This window comes from Fomitiporia mediterranea, assembly GCF_000271605.1.
Source record: "Fomitiporia mediterranea MF3/22 unplaced genomic scaffold FOMMEscaffold_3, whole genome shotgun sequence".
NCBI lineage: Eukaryota > Fungi > Basidiomycota > Agaricomycetes > Hymenochaetales > Hymenochaetaceae > Fomitiporia > Fomitiporia mediterranea.
Window position 1 is genome coordinate 1,617,093 of NW_006760388.1, and position 22,224 is coordinate 1,639,316.

A 22,224-nucleotide genomic window follows, 5' to 3' on the forward strand; every position below is an offset into this window, starting at 1 on the left:
CCGCATGAAATATTAGCGAGCGAGACAGGCCGAATGACTGTCGGTATACAAATAATTATATAGTATTTAGTCAGTATTGAACTCTGGTCTCTGTCGATTAGTGGTTAAATCGCCACGTTGTGGCCGTGGCGCCGTGTGTTCGATTCACACCAGAGACATTTGACAGTAAAAAATATTATGGACTTTTTTAAAGACCCACCCATCCTGTGGCAGGCTGACGCTAAGGACTTTGGAATCGGAAACAAAATCCCGTCCTGTTAAAAATAATGGAGATTAGATTTGCAAGACTACCGAAATCACTTCTAGCAAGGCGTTACTCTGGTTATTGCGAAATCTCCACACGGTGAGAAAACGGCCTGGGAATCAATTACTTCAAAACGAACTATGCTTTATGTTTCATGCAAGCACTTTGCGTTCTCTCCGCCGGTACTACTTGCAAGTTGACTACCGTACCCTCTTACATTCCCCGAACTAGCATAAGCTGATCTAATACAGCACACCGAAGACCCTTCACGAATACTATGTTGTGACTCTGTTAACTATGTCCTTGATGAATTGCCACACAAAACACATCAGCTGTCGGTCAGAGACACTCTAATGATCAAGGCCATTAGCACTTTAAATTGAATCGAAGGCTAGACGGGCTAGCCATAGTTGGTCAGCACAACTTGCCCGTGGTATTCGCTGTTCATGGTGTAACACAATGTACAGCCTAGTCCTCGCTGCCCTCCTGCAGACATCAAAATATTCTGTTAAGCGCGCTGCTCTTCTGACTACTCTGCCACTCAGCAAATTTTCATGGGAGACAAGAGATAGTTGGTTCCGTGAGCGACGGAGCCTGTTGACTAGCCCGACATTCGAAATGCGTCGGCATTGATCTTTCGCGATGTCAATGGAAGCGAACGACTCGCTCTAATGATGGTGCTGTGCCTGGGGCATTGTGTAAATATACTCGGGTCATTATAGACCGTGATGGACATTCAACTAGAAGTCTGTTCCATTGACTTTGGGAATGACTATAGAGCACTGACAGTTTGTGATGGTCTCTGACGCAATGTCCCTTTTTCTTGTCCCGTCTCAATTCGCTTATGTCGGAAGCAACGTCAGACTTTTGACCGCGGATGAAGAAACCCACCGCATCTAGACTCGTGGCTACTGGTTTGTATGCACCATTCACCAAGGTAAAGTCAAACTCAAGAACAAGTAGTTATACAGTGAATCATGCATTAGTCTTCACGTCTTACAATTAAGAACTGTATAATACTGTGACAAAGTTACGTCCCGATGACATGGTGAGTCATGCACCTTCCTCCCTTACAATCAATCCCTATATCGTTTAGATCCATTCAGGTCGGATATTTAATACGTAGCAGCAGCCGTGCCCGGTGCAGTCATCGTTGCTGGGCCTGTGGCCGAGACAGGAGCTGCTGCAGCCTTTGTCGCGCCGACTGGTGCAACTGGTGCAGCTGGCGCAGCAGTGCTTGCAACCGCAGCGTTGCGACGCTCCCGTTTGGAGATAGTATACCTGAACACCATCCGTCCACGATCAATCGCGACATCGAGATATTGAGGAGATTATCATACCATGCGTGGAGAATACCCGGTATCCAGCCGAGAATGGTTAATAAGATGTTGATTATGAAGTCTGGTACCAGATTAGATACAAATATCAATGCCCCACAGGCGCCTTCAAGATACGTACCTACGCTGCATGCAGAATCTGTGTCGGTGAATGCAGTCAGAACGGACTTGATTGAGAATATGTGAACGTCGTTGGCTTACCAAGGAAGACAGCGAGTGGAGGAAGGACACTGGAGGAGCGAACTTTAGGACTCAGCACGATTGAGAAGCAAGAAGGGACGACATACATCGCCAGGAGGTAAAGGAACACGTTGGCTGTCGAGGAGGCACCTGTGGGCGTTGTACTGGTCTCCATTGTAGTGTATGAACGGGCTGGTCTGGCACCGGTTGTCTAATCTAAGTATAAAAGTGCAGTACGCAGCAGACGAGCACAGTTCTTAAGTAATTGGGCTTGGAGCAGAGGTCCAGCATCTACGCATGGGGTGATGTCACTACACATTCTCGCATCCGTTCGCAGCGTCAGCGAGCTATACTTAGTCATCGGCACTGACCGGAAGGAACTGCGCTGATAATTCGTGCGGACGAAATGAAAGAGAGAAGCAGATGCCAGTAGTAGTACAGGAATTGAGCTTTCCTTACGTATTGCTCAATGTATATTTCACAAGCGATTCACGTAACATAACTATTATATTATCCGTCCGGTCTACGAACTAGTCCGTACAGTTCTGATCTCATCTACGTCTTGAGGAATGTCCTGTTGACCGTCCTGTCCTGCGGTGCGAATGTTTCTTAAACGTGGCCTCCTCGGTCCAAATAACAATCCTAACGAGAGGAAACTCTGAGAAACAAGAAACACTGGGCAGTGAGAACAGTCAAACTTACGCGCCGTGGATAAAGCCTCCCAATGGGGTGGTAAAGAAGAACAGGGCAAGGTTGATAATGAAGTCTTACAACCAAATCCATCAGTATAATACACAACGAGATCTAAAGAAACAGTCTACTCACTGACCCAACGCCATTTGCACAGATATTGCACTAATGGCGGGCGACTCGTAGTTAGCAGGCTAATCGTGCAAGACATACACTAAACTGAGGACGAACTTATCAAGACCGCCAAAGGCGAGAAAAAGCTGCGAGGTGAAGTGGTTTAGCGAATCGAGGCACGGACGCTTGTGATGAGCACACGTACAAGGCGAGGAGAATGAGGAGAATTTTCACTCCCTTTCCGGGTTTCTTGTGGCCCATGGTAGCACGTCTCGTAAACACAAGCTAAAGTGCAGTCGGGAGGCGGGGGGTGTTGTCGGAGCATCATCGAGGGCCTCTTAAGAGCTCGCTTTGCAATAATGAAACTTGAGCTGCAATGAACCTTCCTTGGGCGAAAGCGCAAATCTGCGACTCGGTCTGATATCGGTTGCTGAGAGCATGATCAGAAATAGCTTGCTAATGTTCAACTCCATTCGATTCCGCCAAACAAAGGAGCAAGTAGTTCATACGCAGTCTGGCACATATAAGAGTCTCAGAGAGAGGTCGACCAAGAACAAGTGGGGACAAGTGAGGGGACAAGTGACCCTGAACGACCGTGGAATAATAATACGGCAGACATGACCTCAGTATCACTTTGCGTATGAAAAGCCGACGCACAGCGTACTGATATTAAAGTTTAGCACGTGACCAGCTAGTCTTTTTGCCACAACGTTCCCACTCCATTGAGTCACTGACGAAACTATGTTTAAGGACTCTTAACTTTTCGCATCCAGGCCCTGAATCCCACGGCCCAATTAGGGACGACCCTGACCAACCACTTACATAATTCTTGCAGATGGTGGCCCTTATCATAAACAGAGTGAGAAGTTAGGAGGGGGGCTTGGGGGGGGGGGGGGCAGAGCCACCCTAATTAGGTTTAGGGTAAGTTTGGGCTGTTAGGTTTGGGTGTTAAGTTGGGTGTTAGTTGGGATTGGGGGAGGGGAACATGTATTTTCTAAGGAAAAGTACTTTATTTTTGACTTAGTGAAATGCGAGTGTAACTACATGTGGCCAGTTGGAGCTAACCAAAAATGGGCCGTGCGACTCAGGGCCTGGATGCGAAAAGTACGCAACTATGTTTAAGCCGACGGTGAACACAGCAATTAGACAGCTTGGAAATAGCAAAGCCGATCATCTCTTCTCATCCACATCGTGCCAAGACTTTCGCTTTGCTAGCTGTCTCGAATCAAAGCATAGTCGCAGACTGTATCTCGTCTTCCTCGTACATTGTTGACATATACAACACTTGCCTCTGTTTACGATTAAATTATTTATAACTTTGAACAATTATAAAAACGAAGCGCACGGCTTAGTTTCTGAGCTTCAATCGAGTGACAGCCGCTTGAGCCACCTTTGCATTGGAACATCAGGATTTACGTCCTAGCCACGAATTCCCTACGAATTATTTATGCGGAAAGATGCGACTTTTCCTATCCCAACAGTCGAACTAGCCCTCTGCTTCATTTCAGAACAGCCACCCTTTTCTCTGGTGCGTAGTTGAACGCTGTTCCTTGCATAACACACACATGACTAGTTGCTCACAGAGTCACACAGACCCAATAATTCAGCTAAGAGAGTATTTATAATGACTGCCTCCAAACCTGGTACTCATCCCGTGCATACATCCTCACCTACAAGTACATCGTGCACTGTAGCTTCGTCTGCTGCTCTCGCGACCTCAGCACCTGGCCAGTCCGATCAGCCTAGGGTGTCATGGCGGACCACGTCTTTTGTCAATGCCAGGTCTATCTTCGAATCCGTAACAGCAGCGATTTCCGCGGGTAGTAACGCATATTTGTATACGTATCTGCCTGAACACACAAACAGACGCGACCGTCGCTGATAACACGTACACGCAGGTACTGGCTATAACCTATGTACTGTACTTGTAAATGCAAGCATGCTAGAGAATAACAACGGAGAATACTCGGTGCCTAGTGTGAAGCCAAGCCATGGTTTCAGATTAATTACCTACTATGAAAGTTTAAAGCGGTATCAGACTGAATCTAGTAGCTGAAATCCCCTTCACTTGAGTGTTATCTTTTGCTCTGTGATCGAAAACAGTAAGAGCCTGGATCGCAGAATAATATATCCGAGTAAGATTTACAAAGTTCACCGAGTCGTTGAAGTAGAATGTGCCTTGCAGAAAGTCCTCCTATGGGCTGCGGCTATGCTATGAAATTTCAGGAGATTTAACGCAGACCAGAGCTTCTGCATCTTACACATCCAGTGCAAGTACAACAGTGATTAAGTCACACGCAGGCTTGTCAACAGTTCTAGCATCATGCCTCATGACCGCAAGACCACAAGAAGACCAGTAGTGAGGTCGAGAAGGCAGGAACGGAGATGAACGATTGCATAGATTCGCAGCTTCTCTATAGCACACATGTCCAGTCCTCGATACCTCACGTAAAGCTTAACCCACTCTATTGCTAAAACAGCGAGTTGCTCGTCTGCTGTGCCGTCCGCGAAAGAGGAAGTGAAGTGAAGTAAGTGAAATGGGACGACTCGGTTTCTTGTGTGAGGGAAGATCGTGACGCATGTATATGCTTCTCATGAACTGTGGCCGAGTAAGGACCATCGGGGACGTCAAAGGAAGGGAGTATGGGATGCGTGTGTGAGCTCCAGTGATCAGTTCTTTGGTTTTGGTCAGGAACGAAGCTACTTTACCCGAACCGCAGGTACCCAGAACGAAGCGATCGCTGGCCTTGCACGAGCAATCCTCAAGGCCAGTCGGAATCGCACTCGGGTTGCAGATGCTGACAAGTAGGAATGAACACGAAGGTCATCAGCATTCTTCCTCCTGAGAAGCGAGTGCAAAGTCTGGCAAAAGGCGCCAAAAAGAGTAGGTGCGGAGTCTTTGGGCGGCGATTACCAACGGATAACGGATTCTTGCCTTGAGGCACGACGAGATAGCTCGTAGATGCGGCATGTTCCTTCGTAAGCCATGTATAAGTGTAATGCGTAAACAGCATGCAAGATTGTGGAGCACAAACCGTGAGGGTCTCCATATTTTAGAAGTGATCTCTAGCAAAGTTATCCAGGGCTATTCGAAACTGAACTGAGAGTCATAATAATTTAAGCCGGGTTCTTCGCGTCTTCCTGATAAAATCAGTACCGTTGTATAGGATGGAAATAATCTATGTACCTTTATAAGAGCCAATAATAATCATGTTCATAATTCTTGACTTAACTTTCGTAAGCATCGCATTCTGCTTTTCCGATCAAAAGCACGGTCTGCCGTAACAGTTGTCAATCTGCAATAAAATAAAGTGAGAAGTACTCACAACGTAATTAATATTCCAAAGCAAGTCTTGCTCAATTTTTCAAGAGACAATGTCCTTTTAAATTTGTAAGAAACATGCTGCTCCTTCCTCCACGCCTGAAAAATTGTCTCAAGGGCATGATCTGGTGCAATAATGGCAACTTCCGCTTCGTCGAATCGGTCATCAGCACAGTGGACATCTAGTCAGAAACAGTGTTACCATTCGGGGTCCATTCAGATTCGGACTCACCCTTAGACAGATGAGTCGCTGATAAGTCCATTATTTCCAAGTGCCTTCCGGATGCAATGTCCTCGCTAGATGTGAACCTGCATCTGCAGTAAACATGTGGATAGATTGGTGATTCCATACGATACATGTGTTAATCTCGGATATAGGAAGACGGAATGCGGGAGATCACTTCCGCGCTCCACTTACTCGGATTTTAGAGCACATCTCTTTTTTCCAAACTCTGCCGAGATTCAGTAAAGATAATTCATATGGTAGAGGCTAGATACGTACAAGCTGTTGCATGGTATGCACGAGACAGTGTAGGAGCTCGGTCCCGCTGCTGAGTTGGGCTGATACAGGGAGATCGTGACTGATTGGGGTTAACAACGCCACTTGGTAAACGATCCAGTCATCTAGAAAACATATGGAGACTCGAAAATGAGCCGATAACAACGGGGTTTGGCACACGAGGGTGTATGCAGCACGCAAATGGAGATTGAGAGTGTTAATGGCATACGCCAGTCTGCCTTGTGTTCATGAGTCGACCATGTCGTTTTGCGAAACGTCCGACGCAAGTAGGTGTGGGGAAGTGTTGCAATTTGAAAAGGGCATTGTCCGATTATTCCGTCAGGCTTGAAAACATAACGCATGCATCTAGATTTTCAGATGCAGGCCACCCAGTACATGGCGAAGAACAACATCAGCATGTCTGAAACGGTTGAGCGATGATCGTTAACAGTTGATTAGTTCTCGCCTCAAAGCTCGGTAAGCTGGCTCCCGGTCGATTAAAGTTCATAGGTCAACGTTACATTAGGTGGTTTTATTGACTCGTGTAGTCCGCATGTGATGGGACTCCCAGGTTCGGTCTAATTCAAACTGACAGGGTCGATGTTGAACACTTTCGTCGGAGTGCTGCTTGTCAAGCAGATGCGTAAGTCGAAGATGTAGTGGACCAGAGAAAACCATTGCTTGGAATAAAATTGCATCTGCTAGAACATATTGCGTGAGTTAAACGAGGTTTTATCCGGACGGACCTACACGATCAATTCCGTTAATTTTCTAAAAAAACTGAGTAAATTGCTTCTTACGAAGCGATTTCTCCGGTATGGCAACGTCCATTAGTGAGAAATACTCATCAGGATATTAGACGGTGTTTTCCGAAGTTAGAAACAAAGTGAGGGCGAGGGCATAAGTTAGTAGTCCCGCTTGTTGCCAAAAAATCACAGTTATGCTGGTTAGTCAGTGCTCATAATGTACGGTGAACCTCTGCCTCGCACGCGATGGTGGAAAGGAAACATATTGGTGTAATCGTTCCAAATGCTGATAGAGAATCGGTAGGCCATGTTCGAGTTTACACTAGATCATTCACGGATTTAAATTTCAGGTACTCATCACAGGAAATGATGCGATGAATTGTACCTATTTCTGGGCTTCATTAGTATGAATGGCATGGGATAAGAGATTGAATTCACCATCACTGATATAGATATTACAACACACAGGACCGACTATCGTAAGTTACGGCAGACAGACGTGCCCGACACGAGGGGGCAGCTGGGCGGCTAGTCGAGAGATCCCGCGGGAGGAGACGACGGCCTTAATGATGCCATAGACTTGCCTGATTCGTATTGTAGGTAGTAGAGAGTTCGCATGAATCTTACTTATGTTGAATTGATTGCAGTCATAACTGCGTCATTGCCACGTTTCAAAATCTGGTACCTATCTTGGTGAGCAATGAAGTGTGATGCCGCTGTAGTGATGATGCTATACAGCGAGGCGTGAAGAAGCGAAGGTCGGAACCAGCACTGCTATGTTGAATCTTTGAATCAGCCTCATCTCGCGGGGTAGGTCTGCAACTGTGATTCCGTGCGGATCGGTACAAAGCAACGAGCATGATGAGTGATGCGTGATGATGTAGCGTACGTGTATATGAAACCAGGTGTGTTCATTTCATTTCATGGTTGGCATGCATACGACCGGTGAATTGAAACGGCTGTACGGGCCTATTTCGGACGGATAGAGGACGGACGGAAGAACGGAAGGCCGGCAGCGAGCGAGAAGAGAAGACATAGAAGAGAAGACAGAAATAGATCCATGGCACTGGCGCGAATCTACTACAAAAAAAAGATAGACAGCAGACCGTAACGGAGTGGCGGAACATTCACAGCGTGCAGAAAGTATCAAAGGCCGTAAGTTGGGCAAGTGAGGTAGACCAACAAGCCTGGATGTAGCTTATCTGAAGCACGACTAGACGAGACTGAGACGTCGATGCATCAGAGGTCATAACGCGAAGGTTGCATCATAAGAGATGTGAAGAAATTTCACCTAGCTCGGGATGATGTGATGTACACAAAGGTTGTATAGTATTCAGATTTGTACGAGATAAATTACTGTCAATAATGGTGTGATTAGACAAAGTATCAAGCTGACTTATCTCCCATGAGCTGCGGGCGCAATCGACCGCAATATGGTGGAAAGTACAGTGCATTCGGTGGGCGAAACGAATAGAGTTCGTCAGTTGACAGGTCTCAATGCCAAATAGGGAGTGAACCTAAATCAAGAAGCGAAGCGAAACACAGATAGGGCGAATTGAATCGCACGTCGGTCGGGAACTGAAGGAGTGGGGAGATGCAGATCGGCCTCGAGGCACTCAGCTGGATGGTGGAGCGCAGGCGTGGCAGGAGGAGCCCAGACTTGAATTTAGGATCAGAAGAGACTTGCAGACATGCTACGGGTGACGAGTATGACGGTGGTGATGTGACGCATGCGAGGGTGGATACAAGAGTGGGCTGGGAGCAATGGGACAAAATCAAAGTGGAGAGCAAGTATAGAAGAGAGCGTGTGGAATTGAAAGGGAAGAAAACGTGTTTCGAGCTGTGGATAACATCGAGGGGAGCATTTGGACGAATCCCCATGACCAGAAGAGCCCATAAGAGGCAGGTGGACAGATCGGGAGAAAACGTGTGTGGGGTACAGTCGCAGGATCACGTGTGGGGCAAAACACGTGTTGGTACTTAACCGACAGCACCTCGCTTTACACTGTCTACAGTGTCCCTGTGCGCGCCTGGCGTCTCCAGTAGCAGCAGAAGCGCTGCTCTCAGTGCACTCCTCCTCGCTCGTTACGCATCTGACGACAGACGGCTGACACCGACCGCGACAACGGATACGGTAGCACTGTCGTTGGGTACACAAGAGGGTGACCGGGACGTCAAGCAGTCAATTCAGAAGCGAGGAGAGAATTTGGAGGGGCTTGAAGTAGTCTAGCGTTTGGGCACACCCCGCATGTACTTGATCAGTCCTTTCTCCTCCCCCTCGTAGTATATATGTAAGTCCCTTCGTCTGTCACTTTCCCATCCCGCCTTGCTCCCCTCCTGACGCTCCTCATCGTCATTCCTCCCCCCAGCACAGCCAAATGTCCGCTGCTATCAACCCGAAGCGTTTCTGGGGCGTGCCAGATCGCCCGCTTTCTGCTGATCCTGCTGCAGCGGCCACGTCGTCGTCGAACCGCTTTAGTAGCTTTTCCTCGGCCCTATCGTCGAGCATATCTTCAGCGTTTGGCGGTCGCTATTCGCGTTCAAACTCTACCTCGACCCAGAGCTCGGCGAATCCCGTCCGCCCCGCCAGTGCCGCACCACAGCAGGCCAAGTGGGTCCCGCGCCCTGCGACGCTCGCGACGGCGAACCAGTCGCGCTCGTCGAGGCATCGTTCGACATCCAGCGCCTCTGCAGCGGCTGCGGCTCTTCCGTCCCCGGCTGAAGGACCGCTCCCACCTCTACCCCCGGATTCCCGGCACCGAAGTAGTCCGGCCCCTCCCGGCGAAGGGGCCGATGCCGGACCCGACGCCTGGCGTACGTCGATCCAGCGAGCCGCTGCTTCGCGATACAAGCATCGCATGCGTACCGCCGAGCAGGAGTTCCGCGAACGTTTGCGCGCTGCACGGTCCCCTTCGTCGCACCGTCGCGATTCAATCTCATCTGGGTCATCGGGATCAACTGGCTCTCTGGCCTCGAATGGAGAAGGCCACTTGTCAGAAGAGATACGCTTGCGTGCTCAGTTTGAGCAGTTGGTCGCGCGTTTTAAGAGCCAGTATGAAGAGGAAGTGCGTACGGGCATTCGTGAAGAAGCTCGTCGTCGTGGTGTGCCGCCTCCACTCCCGTCTTCTAATTCTTCTGCACCCGTTCTTGCACCGTCGCGCTCCCGGAGAGAGAGGTCCCGTGACCATGGCGTTCTTGATGAGGATGAAGCCGACGAGTGGACATGGCGACCTGATGGACATGGCGGAAAGCCGATAGAGGCTGAGCGATCACCAGACAATGAGAAATGGAAGGAAGCGGTGCGTCAAGAGCAGCAAGTCATTTGGGATGCAATTAAACGCACTACAACGCCTTCTACAACGCAGTTATCGTCATCTGCGAGCCGGAAAGTGCATTTCGCACCTGGGACTCCTCCCTCGACTGATTCATCAGGGGATTCGAACCCGCCTTCGGCTACTCCTCTTTCGGCTTCACAGATGCAACCGCCTTCATTGCCGCGTACGCCTCACACGTCTGCAGGTTACCCTAGTCACCTAAGTGTACGGCCGTTGAGTGCACATCCCTCCGTATCATCTGCTAACCGTCCGTTTTCTCCCGCTGTCACTGCTCCTGGTGTGCGTCCTGGTAGCGCACGTCCTTCAAGTCCAGCCTATACACGCTGGATTCCATCCGCTGGGCCTACACCAGCGGCAGCCCCGAATGGCTTAGGGGGAAGGCCGCCGAGCAACCCGATTGCTATTCCCGGTCGTAGTTCTGGAGCCGGTTTCGTTGATGCGAACGGGAGCGCAGGGAAGGAAAGAACGGCTAGTATAGGCGCGAATGGAAGCTGGCGCGACTGGTCTACTCCAGGTCATCCTATGAGAAGAGATGCGCCGACACCATCGCCGACAGCTACAAATGGTTCTGCTCACGGTCACGTGTATCCACGAATTGCAAGCAATAGTAACTTGCACTCGTCCGTCTATACGACTGTGCAGATGCACGGACGCACGCCAAGCTCTGGAAATCTCCAAGCAATTCATGGGAGGGCGCCAAGTAGTGGGGATCTTCAGTCTGGAATTGGATTGAGGCGCGCTGTGACTCCTGGTGTAAGTTCTGCGAGTGCATATGCGCGACAACGAACTGCGAGTGTGACGCAAAGGGCGCCGAGTGTGCCGCCTTTGTTGAATGGCTCAGCTGCACGTGAAGGGGGACGGGACCGCGAATACATGTATGGAAAGGAGTACACGAGCATGCGCGACAGGGAGCGTCGATCAAAGACAATGGTTGTAGATGACCGTGAGCCGGATGAGCCGAATATGCGCACTCAACCTCCTCTATTTAATGTCGGGGACCAGATGAAGCGTGTGCAAGCGAGTGAGGGTCTGGGTTCTCGGCAAAGTAGCACACGGAGCGCACTTGTTGACGATGACGCGCCGCCACCCGAAGCATTCTCGTCCATCGCTCCAGGAGCTATTTCTTTACTCAAATCCTCATCGACTCACTCCGAGAAGTTCAGACACAATACCAAAGATGGTGAAGAAGATAGGGACGAAGATGATATTCTGGTACCACCGAGACGCGATAAGGGGAAAGGAAAGGCGCGCGCACCACCGTCCCCTATGCTTTCCTCCGTTCCATTGCCAGGAACGGGACGAGCAAGGAGAGGGAGCCATGGTCATACACCCGGCGGGATGTATGCGGCACAGTTGGAGGATTTTGCAAGCACGTTGAGGCGTGATTTGGGGATCAGCACGGAGGCATAGGACTCTCGTTTATCATCTGCTAGGTTGGCATTGATGCTCTTAGTGCGCTGGTCGTCGGTCTATGTCCTACTGCTTTCACTGCCCCTCTGGCTTTCCATTTCCCTTCCTGTGGCTTTTGCTGGTGTATTGGCCTTTGTGATTCGCACTTACTCCGTGTTTCTTGCAGGCTCTGGTGTGTTTCTCATCTCCGATGTATCCTCCCCATTGCGTTGATACGCAGTCGTCTTGGCTCGTCTTGCTGTGCTTTCATTTAAATTCTCATAAGCCATCTGCGAGGTGTACGATCTGCTGTACGAGTTCACCCCTCCACGTGCGGCCTTTTGCCCGTGTAGACTCTGCAGGTCTTTACACTCATCGCGGATGTGCGTTGAGCTGAGCACATGTCGGGTTATTTGAGACCTTACTTTCTCTTTCCTTTGGGTCCATTTTCGATTTGCATTAATATTGGTTTCAATTGGTTTCTTTGTTTTCCCCATTGTGTATTGTACCTCACTTGGCATTCATTCAACATGGCCACGCATATGCATTTTATTGTATTTCCCTTGTTTTACCTGCGTTGTGCCTTTTCTTTTCTTTTTCTTTCTTTAGGGAGGGCAGTGGCGATGGCGGGATCAGCACATTCTATGCTGCACAGAGCAACGTGCCGCAGGTCCGGCCTCGACTCCACTCCTGTTTTTCTTGCGTTCGGCGTTCATATCATTTGATCCATGTTTTCCTTTACACTTCACGTTGCATCCACGCATTCATCAGTTTCATTCTCAACCTCAACTGTTCTTACTTCACTGCCTTCGTCAACAGACTACCAAATCATTCACTACACATTATGCATTGCCCTCATTCATCGCATGTTTCCGTTGCACATACACCCCCTCCGATGCTTCTTTTCTGCATTAATATCGTGCTTTTAACAAAGAGCGCTTGTTGAGTTTTTAAATTTTTCGTGCGTATAATTTGCATTATTATGATATACCGCTTTATGCTATGCATTACCGTGCCATATTTTTACTCGGACTAAAAACAACACCTCCGACTCAATTCCTTGTCTGTTTCATTTTATTGCGGGCTTCCCTGTCATACTCCGAAGTATGAACTGTACATGCAAACCTGACACGACGGTTGTCGTATTCAAGGCAGTTTTAACATGAATTTTTGTGTCCTCGGAATGTAAAGGCGGCGAGGATGTTACCGGCGGATTGCATATATGCTATGCACCTTTGAGCGCTTATAAGAATTTTTTGATCCGCCGCAGTCAATTATGGGGATTCACGTTGTTTCCTCGAGTCGGCTTTCTCCAATGGATCACGTTGCATTCACGCTTCATCTTTGGTCGTTCCTTGAGCTTGTTCAACGTTTCAATCTATATATCTCTGACTCGACTGCCTCGAGATATCAATAGACTATTTTGGATCAGGTCGGAAGTGCATACCGCTTTGTGCTACCGCGTTGGTGCACTGCTTTTGATTTACCGCGTGTCCTCCGCGATGCTTTCTTGCGGGTTTCTATTGTGTATGGACTATGACAAGAGTTGCCGCATAACTTCTTTTGTTCTTCCTGAGCCTGAACATTGGACAACGGGTATCGATTCTTTTGTGTGTATCGGTCATTGTGAAATCATTTCTCTAAAAATTAGGATAAACGATATCTAGAGAGCGCTTCGTCACATATAAGCGTGTGCTATCAGTCGTTATGAGATAAGAACAGACAGCGTAAGTTTACGCCGCAGTCTGATACCGAGAGAACTGTCAAAATCAGTATTTCTATACACATCCATGCTGATTGTGATTTAATCTCTCGTTCATGTAGCTAAGGATAGAGATTAAACTGCTTCGATTTACTTCCTTTGTGACAGTGAATTAAACGTCTCGCTGATGCGACTTGACCCTATTTATGCATTCCGCAAACTTCTAGGGATACAAAAGCGTCCAAACGGTCGCTAGGACCCCAAGTGGGTTGCAGATAGAGGCATATGGGAGACACTGCCAAAGCAAGTTATATGCATCTCAGGCATATTGTACCTGGATGCTTAAAATGCCGTAGATGGGAGTGAACGGATTAATACCGCAACCCGCTCTGAGTCAGTGGCTGTCATATCGAGAAGCAGAATTCACTCCTGAGGGCGCCCGGGCTCCTAAAAGCCTCCTAAATGAATGAGGGAAGTGTTGCCCAAGTATGGGGCGAATGCCGAATAAGGAAGGAGCATCACAGCAACGCAGGGTGTAGGGCGTGGCCGGGGACAATCAAATAAATTTTTATACTGGCGAAATACCCTGCTGCGTTGGCTGAGCTCGACAATTCCTTTTCTCCTCTCCTTCCTTCTCCCATCTCCTCTCCCCTTTCACCCACAAAAATCGACCGTGCTACAGCCAGCTGCACTATCTGCCAGCCCGTCTGCACGCTTTTATTCGTATCTATTTCACTCGAGCACCCATCACACGCGCGACGCACGAGAGACTGACTCATAGTTCAATTCGACGCGACACGTGCTACAGCGACGACGCGCATATAATCACCGTCAGCATCCTTCATCAATTCACTCCCGCGTCACTACCAGATAACCATGCCGCGCGATTCAGCGGGCCCGTCCTCGTCTTCAGCAGTGGCGGGGCCGGGACCGTCGACAATGGCCGCAGCAGCAGGAGGCTCGTCATCATCTGCTTCCGCCGCCTCTTCTGCACGCTCTTCGCCCGCAAACGACCTCTTTCGTATTGCTCTGCCCGATTCTGATTCCTCTGATCTCGAGAACGGTTTCGACGAGTCACACTTAAATCCCTACCTTGCACCGGACCCGGCGTATGCGGACAGCTACGCCGCCGCGGCGCGACGACGACTCGCAATTGCGGGGTCAGCTCGTTTCCAAGAGGTCCTCGAGGATGCTTCGCTTGCGCTTAAAGCGCGCCTCTCCTCTCCAGAGTCTGCCAACCTCAGCCAGAACAGGAAGAAAAAGATCTTTGACGAATTCCTGAGAGAGATGGGCGAGATCGCGAGGCTCCAGGAAAGGGAAGTAGAAGCGAGGGCCAGAGAGGAAGCGGACATCGCAAGGACGATGATATTAAGCAAGAGTGAGGGCGGAATCGCCTCAGGACCAAGCGGAAGCGGTTCCTCCTCATGGGGTGCTGGTCCCAGCGACCCCAACGGCAACAGCGGATGCAACTCTGGTTCCACCTCAGCCTCTTCGGTCGCTCTTGCCGCTTCAGCATCAACTACTGGTCCATCGGCACCTCAACCTCACAAAGCCACAGGCTCCCTTAAAGGGCGGAATGATCCTGAAGGCTCGAGTACTGAAGAAGAGACGGACCGTCCCACTCCGCGCAAAACAAAAACAAGCAAGTCCAATGCTGGTATGTATATATTTCAACTCCTACATACATTGTTCTACTGACCGATGCTTTACTTGAATGCTGTGCAGCTAAATCTACTCCGTCTGTCAACACTTCCACCATGACCAGAAACAATACAAAGCCATCCGCGAACGCCTCCAAGAAAGGTTCGAGGGACGACGATGACTTCTCGTCCCCATCAACACCCACGCCCGACCGTCGCGGTCGCTCAGGCACGATTTCCCTCCCACGCTCCGTCTCCGCGTCGTCTGCTTTTCCTGATGAGGCACCATCGCACTCTAAAAGCAAATCTTCTGACGACACGGCTGTCGTTTCGAAGACGAATGCCAATGTTGCCGCGAACCCGCAGACAAAAACGGGTAAGCCGAAGGCGAAAGACGCAAGCAAAAGTGCGTCCGGTTCCCCGCCCACTGGAACACGTCCAGAGCTGCTTGCGGGGCTAGGTGTTTCTTCGTCATCGGCGGCGTCTCCTGCTATCGTATCGGCCAATGGAAACGTTGCAAAGCCCGCTGCTAATGCCGGCCCTGCGGCGACGGGCGCAAGTGCGTCCGCACCTGCAATGGCAAAGAATGTAAATGCTAGTGGCGGCGCAAGTGCGGTGCAGAACCAGAACCAAACCCAGAGGCCGGCTCAGTCTCAGCACCAGCATCAACGGTCCGTGACACTCAATGCACCTCCTGCTCCATCCCGCGCGAACTCTAGCGGCAACGTGAATGCAAACACAAACGCAAATGCGAAGAAAGGTGTTGCTCCGCAGACTTCTGACGTTTCTGGCGGCTCAAACGTTTATGCCAAGCCGGTACAATCTCAGGCATTCCAGCTTGCACAGGCTCAAGTCGCTGCTCTTCAGGCTCCCAGTCAAAACCAGACGTATCCCCTCACTCAGGCTCAGGCTCAGCAGTCATCTCAGAATCAGAACCAAAACACGCCGGATGAGTCGAAGGAATTACAGCGTCCATCTGCAAATCACAAGTTATGGATACCACCGAAACCGCCGCATATGCAGAGCCCTGCGCAGAGTTCTTCGCACGTACACACTCTTTCTTCTAATTCCGCTGAAAAGGGTGAGCGGAAAGAAAAGGAAATGAAAGATGCAAAGGACGCGAAGGATGCAAGTGGAAAGGACGGGAAAGAGAAGGACAAGAGACCGCGTCCCGTTTCTTTTGCGAGTCAAGGTGTGATTGTCACCGCCAAAGATAATGGGTCGGTCGTGACGACGGAAAAGGGAGCGAAGCCGAATACGGACAAGAAAGAGGAAAATGCACTTTCGGGTCCAAACACAATTGCGAGGAGCCTCAAGACCAACACGAAGGCTGATACCGCGCCGTCATCGGCCCTGAATAATTCATCTACTGCCACGACTGCCGTCCCAACGGTAAAGGCTGAAATCGAAAAACAGTCAGAGAAGCAAGCACCTGCGAAGACGGTGACACCAAAGCTAGATGACAAGAATACGTCCCGCGTTCTAGTGCCTTTACAGGATGCAGGTACGAATTCAAAGATGAGCAACTCGAAAATTTCACAGGCGCCCGTCAGCGAGATTTCCGGCTCTCCTGGCGCTATTTCGTCTGAAAAAACTCTACCGTCTATTCACTTGACGTCTTCCGCGGCGCCTAATGCAACGACCACTGCCCCTATCTCTGGTTCTATGGCTCCGGTCCCACCGATACCAACAGCTTTTACTGGTTCATCTTCGGCATCTGCTTCTGAGGCTGCAGCGGCAGATTTGGAGCGTGAGCGCGTTCGCGCGGAGAAGGCATACCTTTTGTCCGCGCAATCTACCCCAGCAAGTGTGAACACGGTTACACTACCAACTGTAACCGGCATCGACGGAAAACTACAGATGCAAACCCCTATCAGCGGGATTCAAGTGAGTATCACTTCCTTTCTTCACTTTCGGATTTTTCGCTTTCTTCTTTTTCTGTCTTTCCCATCCCATCTGGATTGTATTCCGAATATGTTCTTCGGGATGACTCGTTGAAAGTTTATCTGGAACTTCTCGGACGGAACCTTCATGTCTTTGGTCTGGGCTTCTCCCTAATCTTCATCTCGACCATACTTGAACTATTATCCGCTCTCATGATCCGTATTTCGCCTTCTACATCACACGCATGGCGTGATTCTGTGCTTTTGTATGCATACGACCTGCATCGTGCCCAACAAACTTGCACATGCACTCTGTAAACGAAGCACTTGTGGCGTCACTTGACGTCGCACTTTCCCTTAATCTCGCACTCTTTCTACCCCACCCTACAATTGGCTGTGTCTGCATCCAAACTTGACGATGCAGACGCCCGCCCGATTGATCTTCTTGCTTTTTTGATCGAATCCCTCTTTTCGTCTTGTGCAGCGTGTTTTACATGAGGCAACTTACTGACTTGCTTATCTTTTCATTCCGCACTCCCGTGCTTGCATATCTAGCCGTACACTCCTCAACAGCCCCAGCAGCAGCAGAAAGTCGTCTCTGCCGACATTAGCTCGCCGTATCCGCATCCTTATCCATTTTCTCACACAAATCTGAATACAATCGCAAACCCGAGCAACGGCAGTGGACCGACGGCTATGAGTCCAAGCACATCTGGGTCAACTATTACGTCTCCGTTCTCACCGCTTTCCATGGCAAATGGATTCCCGACATCCTCAGCGGCAACAAGTGCGGCAAGCAGTCGCGCGATGTCACGCCACCCGTCATCTTCGTCTTCTGACCCGTACGCACAAAAGGATGGCCACGCCCACTCTCATGCTCATCATCATGGACACGCTCACCATCGCGAAAACAAAGAAAAGGATAAGCTTGCGCAAGCTGCAGCGGCTTTGATGGTTGGGGTGCAGTCGCCAACCCAGACGAATATGTTTTGGCAGCCTGGTCCTAATGAGCGTGAGCGAGAGAAAGGGAGAGAACGTGAAAGGGATAGAAGCCACGGCCGCACGCCAAGTGCAAATAATGGCACTCAGAGTTCAAGTGCGAGCGCAAGTGCTACCTCGTCTCGCTCAAGTTCCGTTTCAAGGGGTGATGGTCCAGCGTTTGGGGGATTCGATCCTAGTACTATTCGCTCGACCGGACGACCAAGTCAGGGTGTATCCGGTAATGGATCCGGTAATGGCAGCCTTGAGGCGACATTCGCAAGTCTCATGGAGGGTGCTCCTAGTGAATTTGGGGGACGTTCTGTCGGCGCAGACAGGAATAGTAATTACAATGCAGGTCCAGGCAATGGAGGGAAGTTCTGGGTCCCCGGATCTACATCCAATACGACGCCAAAGCCGTCGCGCCGTGGAGATCGCGAGAAGGACCGCGGCGAACGTGGTCGGGAGAGCAATGCGTCTTCTCCTGCCGTCAATCCCCTTGCGCTTACCATTTCGTCAGCATCTGCCATGACGTCTTCAGCATCCTCTTCTTCGCTCGTGCCGTCAACCACATCGACCATCTCGAATTCATCGGCTCCCCAGTCACAGTTCTATGCAGTAGCAGAACGTGCACGTGAGGATCGGTTGCGCCTACGTGCGAATGAGTTCCACACCAGGGCGGAGGTCGTATCGGTATTCCAGCGGCGTGTAGAAGATCTCATGGCAGAGTTTGCTGAAGCGTTGATGCGTGCAGAAGATTACGAGAAGTTCGGACCATCCAGCGCTCTCATGAAGCCTCCATCTTGAACTCTCGCTAGTATCGATACGTCTTACAACAAAATTTTATGTGACGATGATCAAACATCGTAGGGAATGAGTCGAGCGAGCCAGGCTACTCGCGCAGAAGGGGGCTATTGCTTCCAAAGTCATATACCATTTCTTATCTCTTTTACTCTCTGATTTTTATAGACGATAGATTTCGCCTCAACTTTTATCTGTATCCCTTATCCGTGTCCATCCATTCCATTGACCCGCGCATTTGTCTTTCGTGTTATCTGTTCATTTTTGACAGTATCGGTTTTTATCTGCTTTGCTCCTTGCTACTTGTTTACTTAATGTTATCCCTGTTCAGTACGTTGACCGTGTTTATTTCAGTTCTTCTCCTGTTTTTGCTCTGCAACTGTGCCCATACTTCGTGTCCCATTTCATTTCATCCAGTCCTATCTCGCACTGGCTAATCTCTCGAGCTCTTGTCGTCAATGCTTTCAAGTCTCATCTCAAAAGTGGTTCCGTTTTCCGCCGCCTCCCTCGATCCATCCCTTTTTAAGTTTATCCCATTATCGACTCATTCGCATGCCTTGACATAATGTATAACTTGTTTTTATTGTTATTCTGTTATTCTTGGCCTACGAATATGCTTTTTCTTTATTTCTGCTTCACTTCACCATGGCTTCCTCTATTACTCCATCCACATTCCGTATCGTAATAATGCGCTATATTTTTGCGCGTCTTCACTTCCTCAACCCGCCTTAACTTTTCAAACCGTACGCTTCCGACCCTCGTCCACTCGTTTGTTTCACTTTCCAACCTCTCGCACATCGATTTTTGCACGCTATTGACGATCTTACGATTAGGGTTTCCGATTCCGTTCTTCATTTTACGACATGGGTTTTATGATTGACGAAAGCACTGATAGTGCTTGTGATAGGATGTTTGATGCATTGTGATGTAATTGTATCATGCTGAAGATGATTGAATGCAAGTATTCAACGGATAATCCATCGAAATATTCATTATGTAATGTGATCGCCTCGGGGCTTCAAAATTAGAATTGTGGCTCTCTTTCGGGTGTTTTGTGATGCCAGTTTGCTTCCGGTTTGCTAACCCAGATCGGACATAAATTGCTAAATTATACAATACAAAGTGTGGGGTAAACACGACTCTCTTTTTTTTCATGGGGTCAGGGACAATATTGTACCCCAAGACTTGCTATTTCCTATTGTCTCAATGCCATCCTGTTCGATCACTACATTCAGCTTGAGCTCGTGTACCTCAGATTGCCGGAATTTAGTTTTGGTCGAATGTATGTCCCTGGACGTGGCACTATCATGTTCACAAGGTTGACAAAAGCAGAAATCGATCCCTCGGCACAGCAAGGCTTCTCAAAAATGCCGCCCACGTACAGGACGTTTCAACGTACCTCAGGTGACAACTTGTATTTGGAACACTTCTACGACACCTCAAAGCAGTTTCAGCTGCACACTGACAGCTGTACACAGCAGTATTTGTTCGAGATTTGAATATTCTCAGATAACATATATACATACATTTACTGTGGCATCTATGATGTAAAGAACGAATTATGTCATGTCTCCTTTTTCTCATTCTCAAATTCTTTGCCATACTTCGAATGACGAATCGATCAATGTCAAATGTTTGAGTATGTTGTGTATTGTGTATTGTGTATCTGTGTATCCCTAGATGATAGATCTGCATCCGGCCTTACAGCCGATACATGCGACAAATGTCTCTGCGGATTAGACGCTTCCCCGTGTTGAGCGCAATCTATGTCTATTGAACAGTAATTGTATTGCTCCGCACGTTCCACTTTCTGACAGTGGGCATAGTTTACGATTACAGTAGTAATAAGTGACAACCGTCGAAACAATACAGATTTTTGTATCTCCGCTTCGGATGAAGAAGGCGCATCTACTTGCGCTCTTACGCTTGCATGAGTCACCGGAGTCACCACTGGCTTTGAGTCTTTGACAATGGTTCGCCTTCAGCGGAGTTGTAGATTGATTTCTATTGAGCATCAACTGTGGATCTTGAACTCGGTACGAACGCCGGAGCTGAATAACTCGAGCTTTGACTATGTTCAATAGATTAGAAACGAAGTGAGTTATACATTGTACATCTGTAGCCATTTGGACTTCATTCGTCTATTTCAATGCATCGATTATTTATGTCACGCGACCCATCGGAACCGGAATTGAGCCTGCCTCGCTGAACATAATCCTTGGGTCCACATTCCAAACGACCCTGTAAGCGCGCATACGAGTACCGCGGGGAATTCGCTGTGCTCTCCGTGCAGCATGGATATGTCCCATCGCTGCGCCCATGAACAGCAGTCCACGTCGCTGCCTCTGTTGGTATCGATCAGACTGTTGTACAGACGGACGTTGGCATGTCCGATGCGTGTCCCTGGACCTGCCACTTTCTACATTCCCTTCGGCGCCAATATCTGAAGCAGAATTTGGAAAACGGGATCCAAACGATCGTGACGGAGAAAAACGCGTTGATGGTGGTGATGAAGGAAATTGAGAAGCTATGTCTGGCCTTGATAGGCGTTGCGGAGCTGTACAGAACCCAGACGACAAGGGCATCATCTCAATCTCTGAAGACAGACTAGGGCCAGGTATAACGAGAATCGCATCAGCTGTCTCCGGTTCAGTCGGTATGAGATTGAAGGGTGGCTGCTCCCGGCCGTTCGATCGCATTTCCGCGCCTTGACATGGTCCAGAATGCCCACCATGATCTATATCTACCCTTCGAGGAGCCAGAAATAGGTTTTGTGATTGATCAGAAACGCCAACCAAATCCCTGTCATTCGCATGATAACAAGAGGATTCCTGTTTAGTCTCGGCCGAAACGACGGAAGAAAGTGAAGATATGAGAGGTGGTGATGTTGGCGGAGACAAGATGCATGCATCCGGCGAACTCCAATTACAGCTAGATGATCTATCTTCATCAGTAATTGATGCAGACAGAGACGACGCTATGCTAGTTCGAGAATTCGTGTTTGAAGAGACGGAATCGGTTGAACCGAGCGGAGAGGCGATGTGAGATTGAGACAAGGCTGGATGGTGAGCGTCTGTCATCGGCAATTTTCACTGTAGGAAGCAAATGGGATGAGCAGACAGCGGATGTCTATATAAAGGAAATACGGGCAGGGGTTGCCACATAAGCTCAGCGAAAAATAAGGGACACTCAGGAAGGACATAACGTACATTTCGTGCATGCTCCGTGAAGGAATTAGCCCCTTTCATGGTTAAGATACCACAGTTCGCTGAAATAAGACTAGTGTCGACAATCTCTCACTAAAAACGGCGGACAACTAATGCCATATGCAGTGCTTCACTTGTTGAAAGGGCATGAGAAAAGA

At 49.1% G+C, this 22,224-nt stretch overlaps 7 protein-coding genes and 1 non-coding gene across 8 annotated transcripts; 4 read left to right on the top strand and 4 right to left on the bottom strand.

Moving 5' to 3' along the window:
• The first annotated feature begins 86 nt into the window (after nucleotides 1-86).
• On the top strand, nucleotides 87-158 carry FOMMEDRAFT_t14. Its single transcript has one exon. It is a non-coding gene; the product is annotated as a tRNA-His (tRNA).
• A 1,201-nt stretch (nucleotides 159-1,359) lies between these two features.
• Nucleotides 1,360-1,936, bottom strand: FOMMEDRAFT_152964 (uncharacterized protein; the record flags this gene model as incomplete). Its single annotated transcript, XM_007263719.1, has 4 exons — nucleotides 1,360-1,525; nucleotides 1,585-1,645; nucleotides 1,703-1,720; nucleotides 1,783-1,936. The coding sequence occupies 4 exons, from the start codon at nucleotides 1,934-1,936 to the stop codon at nucleotides 1,360-1,362; spliced, it is 399 nt and encodes a 132-aa protein (XP_007263781.1).
• Nucleotides 1,937-2,312: 376 nt separating this feature from the next.
• On the bottom strand, nucleotides 2,313-2,826 carry FOMMEDRAFT_152965 (uncharacterized protein; the record flags this gene model as incomplete). Its single annotated transcript, XM_007263720.1, has 5 exons — nucleotides 2,313-2,403; nucleotides 2,464-2,527; nucleotides 2,587-2,616; nucleotides 2,683-2,711; nucleotides 2,771-2,826. The coding sequence occupies 5 exons, from the start codon at nucleotides 2,824-2,826 to the stop codon at nucleotides 2,313-2,315; spliced, it is 270 nt and encodes an 89-aa protein (XP_007263782.1).
• Nucleotides 2,827-4,189: 1,363 nt separating this feature from the next.
• On the top strand, nucleotides 4,190-4,476 carry FOMMEDRAFT_152966 (uncharacterized protein; the record flags this gene model as incomplete). Its single annotated transcript, XM_007263721.1, has 2 exons — nucleotides 4,190-4,407; nucleotides 4,464-4,476. 2 exons carry the CDS (start codon nucleotides 4,190-4,192, stop codon nucleotides 4,474-4,476), a joined length of 231 nt encoding a protein of 76 aa, XP_007263783.1.
• Nucleotides 4,477-5,036: 560 nt separating this feature from the next.
• FOMMEDRAFT_152967 (uncharacterized protein) lies at nucleotides 5,037-5,615 on the bottom strand (the record flags this gene model as incomplete). The annotated part of the gene is made up of 3 exons (XM_007263722.1): nucleotides 5,037-5,241; nucleotides 5,270-5,427; nucleotides 5,484-5,615. The coding sequence occupies 3 exons, from the start codon at nucleotides 5,613-5,615 to the stop codon at nucleotides 5,037-5,039; spliced, it is 495 nt and encodes a 164-aa protein (XP_007263784.1).
• Nucleotides 5,616-9,158: 3,543 nt separating this feature from the next.
• FOMMEDRAFT_139020 (uncharacterized protein) lies at nucleotides 9,159-12,748 on the top strand. Its single transcript, XM_007263723.1, has 2 exons — nucleotides 9,159-9,423; nucleotides 9,502-12,748. Exon 2 carries the CDS (start codon nucleotides 9,511-9,513, stop codon nucleotides 11,875-11,877), a length of 2,367 nt encoding a protein of 788 aa, XP_007263785.1. The 5' UTR covers nucleotides 9,159-9,423; nucleotides 9,502-9,510; the 3' UTR covers nucleotides 11,878-12,748.
• A 1,477-nt stretch (nucleotides 12,749-14,225) lies between these two features.
• FOMMEDRAFT_139021 (uncharacterized protein) lies at nucleotides 14,226-19,827 on the top strand. Its single transcript, XM_007263724.1, has 3 exons — nucleotides 14,226-15,215; nucleotides 15,284-17,085; nucleotides 17,637-19,827. The coding sequence occupies exons 1-3, from the start codon at nucleotides 14,435-14,437 to the stop codon at nucleotides 18,864-18,866; spliced, it is 3,813 nt and encodes a 1,270-aa protein (XP_007263786.1). The 5' UTR covers nucleotides 14,226-14,434; the 3' UTR covers nucleotides 18,867-19,827.
• A 1,195-nt stretch (nucleotides 19,828-21,022) lies between these two features.
• Nucleotides 21,023-21,940, bottom strand: FOMMEDRAFT_152972 (uncharacterized protein; the record flags this gene model as incomplete). The annotated part of the gene is made up of 1 exon (XM_007263725.1): nucleotides 21,023-21,940. One exon carries the CDS (start codon nucleotides 21,938-21,940, stop codon nucleotides 21,023-21,025), a length of 918 nt encoding a protein of 305 aa, XP_007263787.1.
• Between the last annotated feature and the right edge of the window lie 284 nt (nucleotides 21,941-22,224).